At 37.5% G+C, this 12,385-nt stretch overlaps 1 protein-coding gene across 1 annotated transcript in view; it reads right to left on the bottom strand.

Moving 5' to 3' along the window:
• Nucleotides 1-3,059: 3,059 nt before the first annotated feature.
• The window catches only part of FRZB (frizzled related protein), a 31,741-nt gene continuing 22,415 nt past the window's right edge, over nucleotides 3,060-12,385 (bottom strand). Inside the window, exons 4-6 of the mRNA XM_019461350.2 lie at nucleotides 8,180-8,384; nucleotides 7,728-7,791; nucleotides 3,060-4,319 (exon numbers count right to left, since the gene is read on the bottom strand). Coding sequence (XP_019316895.1) covers nucleotides 4,203-4,319; nucleotides 7,728-7,791; nucleotides 8,180-8,384 — 386 coding nt within the window. The 3' untranslated portion in view covers nucleotides 3,060-4,202. The remainder of the gene's footprint in view (nucleotides 4,320-7,727; nucleotides 7,792-8,179; nucleotides 8,385-12,385) is intronic.

The following is a 12,385-nucleotide window of genomic DNA, read 5'->3' as shown; positions in this document are numbered from 1 at the left end:
CTGGACGGACACACTTCCTTGAGCATGCCCTTCCCTTCTTCGTAGTTCCTTGACTTCTCAACACCCGCCATTCAAAGTAGAAACAACAAATAATGGTTACACTTTACCCAAAGAAACCCCAGCTTTAGGTGTCTTTCAACGTGTTGAATCCCCGTCATAATAAAAATATTTAATGAAAGAAAAGCAAGAGGAATTAGGTCATGTAGAATCATTTTCTTTCTCAGCTGTGGAGGATGCTGGTGGCAGGAGGGATTAAGGGAAGATCTAAGAATGAGAAAAGAGAGTTCTCAGTGGAAAGCAGCCAGCCTGGTTTTATTTGTAGTAACCATCAACCTTCAATTTCAACTTTCTTCCTGACCTTTTTAAGTACTTTCAACGCCATACTTCCCTCCAAATTCAAGGGAAAACGGACACTTAGAGGGAAAATACCTTTTTTTTCCCTCCTGAGAATCATGTAACTTTAGTAATGCCAAAACAAAAGAAACTATTAATGCCAAAATTCACTTACCTGCTCATCCTCTACAAGAATCATTCCATGAAATTTTAATTTTATAGGCAAGGAAAACCGAAGAGCAAAAATGACAGTACTTGGGATCAGATTGGAATTATATTACATATGCTTTCTGGCATTCAGTCGGTAGACCTCAGTTTAAGAAAAAATTTTAGTAGTCCACTTCGTGCCTGACACTATGCTTTTTCATAATGTCAGGATGCGTTGATCTTTCTCAGTATTTGCAATGGTTGAAAACATATAACTTAGGAAATAAAAATAAGAGAGTCTGAGGCCCAGCTCCGCTCCTTACATAACTTGATTTTTTCATCCATAATATAGAAATACCTACTTCACAGACTTCCAAGGGTTATATGAGGTTATACACATGCACGTATTTTGTATAGACCTCTAGCCACTGTTAGATATTATTACCCAGAGAGATAACTATCAAAAGGTACAACTATACCATTTTTTATTAATACAGCTGGGAACCATATTCAAAAACTCTATCAGATTTCACTAACAGTATTAGAAATCTCTGCTTTATCTCATTTTTACCATCTTCTTGAATGCTCATACTAAGTAATAAAATTCAGTCTAAATAAATACCAATCTTGAAATACTTATTTGTCATTTTGCTTGCTGAAAAAATAATAGCAAGTAATTTCTTGCAGAAGGCAATAAGTAGTGATATTTACTCACAGTGATTGTAATTTTTGTATTTGCCTTCTTAATACATAACAGATGTGGAGACCCATGGATCTGTCCCACCCCACCCCCAATGCTCAGTGCAACATATGGCACCGAGTCAGATTACACTCTGTATGTGACACAGTAAAATACTCACATATCTGCAAAGAGACTCCAAGTTTGCTGTTATTTTAATTTTTGCTATTCAGCACGCACCTAACATTTTGTTCCTGTTACTTGGCTGGGGAAATTAAAATCCTGAAGGTGAACAAAAGTTTTCAAAGAAATTTTAAGTGAATTTTATAGACCTCAAGGTCACTGACAAGGATGCATATAGATTAAAATTTTAGTGGCTTTCAAAGTGAGTACCTGTCAGAAAAGCCTGTAGAGACACTAATAAGATGCATTTGTATTATGGCAATTGCAGAGTAGAAATGATTTTGCAGTCTGATTAGAAACATGACCACCATAAAAATCATGTTATCTCCCAAAAGAGGCTTGCACATAATTAATGAAGACATTGCAACTATCAAACTGAATGCCAAAAGTACTTTATTCATGGACCTCATACCATTAGAAGCTTTAACTGACAGAGCCTCACACAAACAAAATCAACCATTGCCAGTGCAGATCACTAAAGGGAAGGTGGTAAAGAACACAGCTGAATCCCAAAATCTAGTCCTCTTTTGTTTATAGTTGTATATGTACTGTGCATAAATTGTGTCATTCTACGCAGGAGCTAACTTACGGTCACCACTGCCCCCCGCCCCGAAAAAAAATACTTCAGGGGCTTGGATACATCTGTGGCTTCGGTTGTACATCAAAATATTTCATCACTTAAAATTCCTCTTACTGTGCTTTGGAATAAGCGATGACATTGTGTGGATTTGAGAAATCAATTCTTTTAAATCTCCCACAGTCCATTCTTGCCCTTCTTCCCACAGTGAACATGAAAGATGCCTGAGAAACACGGGACAAGGCAGAATTCTACTTTCCACTCTTCAATCCTTGAAGCTCAGTTGGGGCATCAACATCAGGACGAGAGATCCCAAGGTGTAGTTCTTCCCTTGCGGCACTTCACTCCTGCCCTGTGACACCCAAACTTACCTCTTTAAGGCTGTAACAGTAGCATCTAGAACGATATGCACCTGCCCCAGCCATCTGAGAATAAAGCGGGTGGCCAAATTATCGATAGCAACCACACAGCAGCTCAAAAGAGCATGCGGTCTTCATGGAGGCAAGGTTGGAACTCTTTCTTGTGGGATTCCAGAAACTGTAGGGGCTTGGACATCAGCCAGAAGGTTGAGATGGTCACTTACTTTCAAAAGAGAGAATTTAGAGGAATTATTATTTACCATTTGTGGAAATGTTTGTTCTAGACTGAATTTCATTCCCACACGATTGTCCGTGTAGAAGGAAGCACAGCACCATTTTGCTTCATAAATGTTTTATTTTCAGTGTACCGTATCTTGGAAATCTGTTCTACTAATATCGAACACATAAATTGAAGGAAATGAGACATCCAAGTGATTGGCACAAGCTATGAAGAACTTGCTAGAGGAAGGAAGGAAAAGCATCAGTTATTCCCCAAGGTCCCTGGGGACACTGCAGCTTGGGTAGCAAGATTGTGCATTTGGTTCAAAAGTCGGCATAACCTCTCTCCTGAGGCGCCTGGGTGGCTCAGTCAATTAAGCAAAGCATTGGACTTCAGCTCAGGTCGTGACCTCACGGTTCATGAGTTTGAGCCCTGTGTTGGGCTCTCTGCTGTCAGGACAGAGCCTGCTTTGGATGCTCTGCCTTCCTCTCTGTCCCTCCCTTGCCTGCGTGCTCTTTCAAAAATAAATAAAAATCTTAAAAGAAAAAAGAATAATCTCTCTCCTGACAACCGTAATTCCTTTTATTAGGCATATTTTACTGAGCATTAAACAGCACAAATCCAAATGATCAAGTACAGGCCTGTAATTCAGTCCAGCTTGGGTGTGAGTGCACAAACACATACACACGCTCACACACACACACACACAGGCACAACCTTGCACATTTTACCATGCTGCAAACTACAGCATTTTATAGAGCTATGTACCTTTCAAAAATAATACCCTGGTGCACATGCATACATACTTTCTTTTCCTGGTCAACAAATCAAGATTTATTTTAAAAGATGCAAAAAAAAAAAAAAAAAACAACTTACACCAATGGGCTTATTTAAAGGGAAGCAAACTTAACAGAGGTACGCTGATAACAACAGATGTCTAGTTACAATTCACTTCCCTAATGCTGATTAATATATTCACAAACAAACCAAATGTATTGTCAAAAGAAAAATGCTACCGTTAACACCCCAACGGCTACTGGTTTCAGTTGTGCTTCTCAATCAGGCAAAATGTTCTTTCCCCAGCTCCTAGCACTATTTATTTTGCTTCCTGCCAATCTTGCAAATAATTTATCTTGTGTGTCGTTTCCTCATAAATGGTTCCTGGTGCTTGATTGCTTTGCCTGTGTGGCATTTGATTTCAAACTGCCATTTTACCTTTATAAACATTCAGAACTTTTAAGCGTGAGGAGAATGCCCAAAAGGCATGTGAAAATGAGGCTGTAATTAGATGAGCAGACTAGGTTTCACAGCATATCTAGCTCTCTGTGTATACCAGAAATCTCTCTTTGCATCCAATATTGCATTCCCAATCTGGGTGCAGAACAGCATATTAACATTTACTCCAGCAAAAAGGCCCTGGTATCAACATGTTTAATTTATTATTATTGCAGAGAATAGTTTTCCCAGGATTAGTGAAACAGAATACATATATTTAAGGAGCTGCACTCAGAACACAATAAAGAAAAAAGAAAGAGGGAAGAGAAAAACAGAAAATGAAAGAGAAAATAGAAGTAATATCAGTTACCACATGATTTTTGTGGTAAAAAATAGAATATGACGTGCAATAGTGCAATTTTCCTTTGCTAGTCCAGCAATGCAAGTCTTAATAGGAAGTCCACTGGTGTTCTTTCTGCACTTCAAGATTTAGTTGCGTGCTTGACGGGGGTTGGAGCTCTTGCCAGGCTTCTGACTCTGAGTGGAATCACTATGGCTTGAATCGCTTTTATTGAGTCCAAGATGGCGGAGCTTCATATCCCAGCGCTGTGAAATTCAAAACAGAAAATGCTCACGTGCATGTATCACCAGGGTCATCATTTCTATTATTCTAACAACTAAGTAAGACCTCAAAGTCAGAACTCAAAACCCTTTTCCAAAAGTATAAAATTCATATCCCAGGATAACAAAATTGATGCTACGTGAACATAATTCTCTGATCATGAAAAGCACCAAATTGGCCACCTATAATATATCAGTTATGTTTTCATATCAGACCTTAAACTTAAAATTTCCACATCAAATGGTGACAAAAATATCTATCAAAATCTGCAGGTATTTCCGGAACTAACATACACAAGTCTGGCACTACACAGGGGATCACCAATGGAAGATTTACACAGAGAATTTGAAGGGCTATTCTTCATCTTCTTCTTCTACAATACATCAGAACATAGCCTTTTAAAACATATGTGATTTAAGCAGCGAAAAAAATAGAAATTTTGGGGGCAAATAAGATCTCTTAAAAACATATTTCCAAGTAATATCTACCAAGTGCGACAATCACAACAGATAAGGTCCTGCACTCATTCTGTTTTACAAAGCCGACATTACCAATATTTCTAATGACCACAGTCAAGTTCACTAATATTTCATAGTAACACTACCAATAGTATTTACATGTAATATAATAAAAGGAAGTTATATTATTGGTGTTAAACGTAGTGAATAAGGACCACAGCACTACTTCTCAAATTTCGATGAATACAGAAATCACCTGGAGATATTAATATTGCAGATTCTCATTCGATAGGTCTGGGCTGGGGCCCAAGATCTTCATATGTAGCAAGCTCCCAGGTGATGCCAATGTTGCTGGCCCCAAGACCACACTTTGAGCAGCAAGGAGCTAATGTCAGATGGCCCAAGCCCAAATTCTAACTCTATCAGTTACCGTGCAAAGTTTCTTGAACTTACTAAACCTCATTTTAATCATTAGCACATTGGAATTAATAATAGAATATACTTATAAGACTGTTCTGAAGATTAACAAATGAAAAATATATGAAGGGCTTAGCATATAATTATCATTTTTCAATTACTGAAAGTAATTCTTCATTTTAGCATACTTTACAATCTTATTGTTTTTCATATTAAAAAACAGTCTGATTCTCAACTGCCCAAGGCAGACCAAATATTTTGATTTGAACAACCTGCTCTAACAGAGACTTAGGTAGACAACCATCTGTATGGCAAAACCAAAAGAAGGTCTTTATCTCATTCTTATTCTATTCACTGAGCAAAAAGAAGAAAAAAAAAATCAGCTGAAAAGGGAAAATCCATAAAACTCTTTTTTACATCCTCAAATTGACAGGAAAACTAAACTAAGGATCTCAATAATTCTAGCCAAAAGAGATTTTCCTACCCAAGATATTTAGCCATGAATATCTGCAATATCAATTAAAAATTGTTGGGATGCCTGGGTGGGTCAGTCAGTTAAATGTCTGACTTCAGCTCAGGTCACGATCTCATGGTTCATGAGTTTGAGCCCCACATCAGGCCCACTGCTGTCTGCACAGAGCCTGCTTCAGATCTTCTGTCCCAGACTCCCCCTGCTTGCGCTCGCTCTCTCAAAATAAATAAATTAATTTAAAAAAAATGTTCACATTATTGATTTAATTCTTCCCTTTAGCATGTTTACATCCAGACTGAGATATAAAGAATTTCACAACAATTCTATGAGTCCCCTGTAGAAAGCAATGGAAAATGTTTGCCTAAGAAATAGGATAAACAAGCCATGTGTCCTGGGTCTTTACATGATGGTAATTGTTTTGGTACCAAAAGAGAAGCAGCAAGCAAGCCTCGTTACATGCTTTGCAGCAGGGATGTTGAAAGCTCTTCCAACTGGTACAGGAATTTAGGACAAATTCCTGTTCTGAATTAGCAAGCAGAAAACCAAATTAAAAGAACAGTAAGAGATTCCAACTTACTGAAGAAGAGCCACTTTTTAATAAACACCAAAGTAACTGAAAATAGATACAAATGGAGAATTCCCACAAGTCTGAACTTGAAATACATCTCACTTTTGACAAATATACCAGGGAAAAAAAGAACTTACTGAAGGGTAGTTTCTCCCTGCAAAATAATGCCCTTTACATTTTTGTAGGTCACTTCAACTCAAATGTGTCTGCTGTGTCAAGTGCCAGATGTATAAGATAAACTGCTCAGGGGTGTTTAACTTACCCTGTAAATGTTTCCCAAGCCTTCAAACTCACAGAAGTTAGAGGATGTATTATGTTTGGTACAATTCCCACTCTTTCTTTTCCCTCCCTGCCCACAACACACACACCCTTTTCAATTCTTTGCCAATCTGCGCATACATTCCTTTCTTTGGAACAGATTAGCTTAGTATATAGTAAGAAGAAAAGAAATGAAACCTTCTAACCTTCTATAATAAGGTTATATACTGTGATTTTTAAAATTTTTTTGTTTATTTATTTGGAGAGAGACAGCATGAGCTGGGGATGGGCACAGAGAGAAAGAATCCCAAGCAGGCTCTGTGCTGTAAGCACAAAGCCCAATGTGGGGCTTAACCTCATGAACCATGAGATCATGACCTGAGCCGAAATCCAGAGTCAGACACTCAACTGACTGAGCCACCCAGGTGCCCCTATTGTGATTTTTTAAATGTATCACTTACAGAATCTAAGAATCAGTGGTTTAAAAACAAAGCTACATTACTGCTCTAAGGACCTAATTTGCTCAGATGTCTTATACACAGATGAACATGGCTGCATTTTGTACAGAAGAACTGGTGTCTACGAATTGGGACAACATTGGTAGTTTCCTACCCACCCTTTGTTCTCCCCTCTTAACTCCCAGAACTGCAATTTATGCCCAGCTAAAAAACTGCATTTGCCATCCTCTCTTGGAGCTAGAGATGGATATGAGACTAAGACCTAAGTAAAAATTGCTAGATGGGGCACTTGGAAACTTCTTTTTATCTCTTTTTTTTTCTCCCTGAAATGTAGGTGTGATACTGGAGGTGGGAAGCCATCTTGCGACCTCCTGGTGAACATGAGCATGGAAGCAATGCCCTTAAAAATGGCAGAACAGCAAGCTAGAAGGAGCTGGAGCCCTAATGATAATGTGGAGCTACCCAACCAGGACTGGACTGACTATAGCCAGACTTCTCATTGTGAGAAGTTAGGCAACTGTAGTTAAATCTCTGATACACTTATAGAGAATTCACTCCTTAAATGAAATTGACATTAAAGACAAACTCAGTCGTTAGAATTTGAGATACACACACACACACACACACACACACACGCACGCACACACACACAGCTCAGGTTTTAATAATTCTCGTGCTGTTAAGGGCAGCTATTTTGTTTAAATGACAAATGTCTGGTTTTCTACTTTATGTATCACTTTGAACATAAAATATAGGCTTACCTTAACTTTTTTACCAAGTCGATCCTTCCATTTCTCAGCAATAGAACCTTCCACCAACAGTAATCTGTATTTTTTAAAGAAGCAACCATTTTTGAAAAATTAAAAGATATTACTGAAAAATACAAGGAATCGTTGCCAAGAAAGATTTACTGTTTATTCTACAATAGGACAGCCAGATTTTAGAATAGAAATTCTTAATAATTTGTGAGTCATAGACTCCTTTAAGAAGAAATGATGTTATGATCCTTCTCCCCAGAAAAATGCACACCCACAAATTGCACACGTATACTTTTCTATCCAGTAAATGATATTGAGGGACCCAAATACAACCTATCGGTAATCCCCTAGGAGTTAGATCCCCAGGTAAGAACTCCAGAGTAAGACGTCTAGAGAAATGAAATAAAGAGATGATAGGTATAGCAATTATTCTGAACCTTTAGGGAAAGAATTACCTGGAGCGTTCCTCATCTTCATAGCCCATGATGATATACTCCTCATTAACATTAAGTGGAGGACACAGGCAGCCAGAGCTGGTGTAAAGGTTAACGTTTTCTCTTGGAATGTTTACCAGAGAAGCTTTTAGAATCTCCTTCACCTCAACTACTACAGTCACATCATGGCACTTGGTCTTTACTTCTTTAACTTTAGCCCGAATGACTGGATAAAAGAAAATAAAGTCGATATGGTAATATGATACATGATAGATGCCCCATTCAAAAAAGACAGGTAGACTTCTTTCTAGTCAATTCATATCCACTTCCTGCTCAACGAATGGAGAAGAAAAGTCAATCAGATGTTTGCCTTAGACATTAGTGAATGACACACTACACAACACACCTGCCCCCTTTAATGTTCAGCCCTGATCCCCTTCCAATTTGTATGTACATATATATTTGTGTATACATATATACACATGTATATGTGTGTGTACATGTGTGCATGTACTTCATAGTGAAAAATCCATTTAGATAATCAAAGGTTGAGTGAATCTGATGTGATTTTCCTCCAAAATTTTATTTGGAATGTGTGCATGCATGTAGTTTCGATTGCTACCAACAGAAGTTTATATTAATTTCACTATATGTAAAGACCTAGTACTTGAATATGCTTTGTTTACTTGTCAGTATTCTATCAGATTCATAGATTTTCTAAAGAGTTGGGGTCTTCAGTGCTTTCAAGTCCTGTTCTACAGTGTCCCCCAACTGTTTCCACCATCTTTCCACCTCCTTACCTTAGTGACTCTTTAAAAAAAATTTTTTTAACGTTTATTTATTTTTGAGACAGAGAGAGACAGAGCATGAACGGGGGAGGGTCACAGAGAGAGGGAGACACAGAATCTGAAACAGGCTCCAGGCTCTGAGCTGTCGGCACAGAGCCCGACACGGGGCTCGAACTCACGGACCGCGAGATCGTGACCTGAGCCTGAAGTCGGACGCTTAACCGACCAAGCCACCCAGGCGCCCCAGTGACTCTTTAGACATCAGCTCCTTTCTTCATTTCAGAGCAGATTATCTTTTATATTTTCCTGTGAGTATACCACACTTTCTTTTTGAATAAAAACTGCTACCACTTGACTTTGTTTTCCTCCATCTGCTTTGAAGTCAGACACTCCAACATGTCTTCCTCTCATGTGGTATGGACAATGGTCTAATGTGTCAATTGCATTAATCTACCTCTCTCAGTGGAAATGCTGGCACCCACTTTATCTCACAAGAGCCAGCTTCACTCCTCAACATAAAGATGAACTGCCTTAAAAATAACCAATTTCGCTGCAAAGTCAAAGTATTTGTCTCAGAATCTAGAAAGCACAGTTCTGTGTCTAATCTGGGTATTCTGTCCTTTGGAAGAGCCAAATTTTTTAGATTCCTCCTTCTGATAAATGAGTTATCCTTTTTTTTTTTTTTTTTTTTTTTTTTTTTGAAAGAGGAGTTTGAAAAGCCTACAAAGAAGTAAAAACATCAATTAGTAAGAAGCCAATGGCTTTTGACCAGGCTCCCCGGCTGCTCTAGTTTAATATCTAGGGATGTTATACGGAAGAAGACACAATATATCCAAATTAATCCACTTTTTGAAAGCCTCTTAGGAACAGATCTGCAAACCACTTTCATCTGAGTTCCTTCCCATGTATTTTAGGGTCTTTTGGACTACACAGGAATGGAAAAAAGTAATCCATGAAAACATAAAGCTAGCTAATAAACCATTCCCCTCATCAATGCCCCAAGTCTATATGGAAACATTCAATAACATTCCACCAGTACAATATATGTATGATAGAAATTAAATTGCAAATTCTAAAAACTTCAGGACAAAATCTCATTTTTGCTTCTCAGGTATTTCAGTTTCTGGAGAAAAGTATGAGAACTTACAGCAAACAAACATAACTACCCAGCTGTCCCTGCTTGGTGAAACTTGTGAGTTAAGAAATCCCTTATTAGTGTTCTCTCTAGTCTGTATTTTAACAAAAACTAAGATTGCCCTTTTTTGAAATGTCATTTGGGGGAATCAGATGATAAATTGACAAGCCCAGCTAGCAGGCATTTTTTTGTGTCCTGGTTTATGTAAATGTGCTTCATAGCATCCATCAACTCTTAGAGATTAGCAAACTGTGCAAATGTTCTCAAACTAATGATTTATTTACCCAGTGTGTCTACTATTTTCATTAGAAATTTTTAGCACATGTACCCACTCCAAAACAAATATCTCTCTACAAGACTTACTTTATTATTCAAGTAATTTTGTTAAAGCTCAAGAGCTTTTACTGAATTAATCTGAATGAAGCACTGGTCATCTGAATTATCATTTACTCCCGCCCCAACTTTGTTTTCTCATTAGACACAGGCAGATACTTATGACAAAAATCAACAGATTTCAGAAATTAAATTGCATTTTCTTTTCAGCATTCTTCCTTCTATTTAATCATTTGAGTGCCTGCCTTCCCCCAAAGATGTTCCACATTAAGCTGCAGACACATGAAATCCTTCAACTTTGGGCAACCTGGTTATTGTTTGGCCATGAAAAAGAAATGATCTCTCTCCCATTAAATGTGATCTGTATTCCATTTTACGTTATACTATTCCCTCAGCTACTGTGTCAAAAATCTTCTCTTTCCATGACTTGTAACCACTAGTTTTTTAACTTTTAATCAAAACAGCAGCATCAACCATTGAAGCACTAAGAAAGTAAGATAAAGTAAAAATCAATAATAAGAAAAGTAAAATAAATACCAAGTAAACTAAATTCCCTTGAAATAACATTTTTATTATGATTTTTTTTTACTATAACTATACTTAAAAGTCCATAAAACATTTTTCAATCTTGAAAACCTAATCTCCTAAAAATCAAGACCTCCATTTCCCTGTGATTTTTCACATTGGGTTTTAGAAGAATGGATCCTCCAATTAGCAGCCAGGCATTTGACTTCTCAGAAAAACAACCTTTCAACCTTGCAAGCCACCATTGGCTAAGAGAAGTTAGATTCCTCTTAAGGTGAGTAGTAAGCAAAAAATAAAAATTTATTCCATTGAAGAAAACTTGTAAAATTAGTACATTTATTTCAAAGAGATTTATTTACCTGAGAATTTTCTATTTTATACTTTCTAATACATGATATTTTCATAGATATCAAAGATTACTCTTACAGAGTCTTACCAATTCCTCTCCTTCCTACTCCCAACAGTACAGAAATAAATTTGCTATATATGTTCTATGTCCTCTAAAATAAGGCCTGTAAATTTGATAATAAAATTCTCATTTTAATAAAGTTTCCTTTAAAAATGTATTTAAAAAACATTTTAAGGTTTATTCTTGAGAGAGACAGAGACAGAATGTGAGTGGGTTAGGGGCAGAGAGAGAGGGAGACACAGAATCCAAAGCAGGCTCCAGGCTCCGAGCTGTCAGCACAGAGCCCAACACAGGGCTCGAATCCATGAGCTGTGAGACCATGACCTGAGCCAAAGTCGACGCTCAACCAACTGAGCCACCCAGGTGCCCCTAAAAATGTATTTAATTGTCATGTTTATTCATTGACTCCACATCAACAATCATCTTCAGAGATATAGTCACATGACCTTTATTAATCTTATAGATGCCCAGGAAAAAAAATCACAATAAAATGCCTATGGATTACAGCAAATGTTTTTTGTCCCTTGTTGTATCAACTGGAAAACTCCGAGTTGTCTAAATATAAGAGTAATTGATATTTGTGACTCTGAAGCATGCCAGTACCCAAAAGTACATTCTAAATAATTTAAGAAAGGACAACTTACATTCAATAATCACTGATAAAATTAGGATAATAATACATCTCATGGGGCAGTTGAGGAAACTATAAAAGATAGTGTATAGAAGTCACTTTGCACAGTACCTGGTACAAAGACAGGAGGCTTTTTCCTCCATTTAAGTCTGTTGGCTACATTTAGATGGGTGGCTCTTAGATTAATATTTTATCAAAATGTCACATTTCTAGGTCAAGCTAGACAACAAAACATTTCCTTAATTGAATACTAACAACTTCTGTGTTACTTTCCAACTCTGTCAATATGTTCCATGAGACAGACTGATTGGAGACACCAAGTTGTCCTCTGTTAACCATCCATCCCTTATGCATCAAAGTGCTCCTCTGTTCACCCCAGTGAAGCTGACTTGGAAGCAAAACTGAA

The sequence above is a fragment of the Panthera pardus genome, unplaced genomic scaffold, assembly GCF_024362965.1.
Source record: "Panthera pardus isolate Hobbes unplaced genomic scaffold, ASM2436296v1 HiC_scaffold_10, whole genome shotgun sequence".
NCBI classification, from domain to species: Eukaryota; Metazoa; Chordata; class Mammalia; order Carnivora; family Felidae; genus Panthera; species Panthera pardus.
This window is presented reverse-complemented; position numbering and strand designations above follow the sequence as displayed.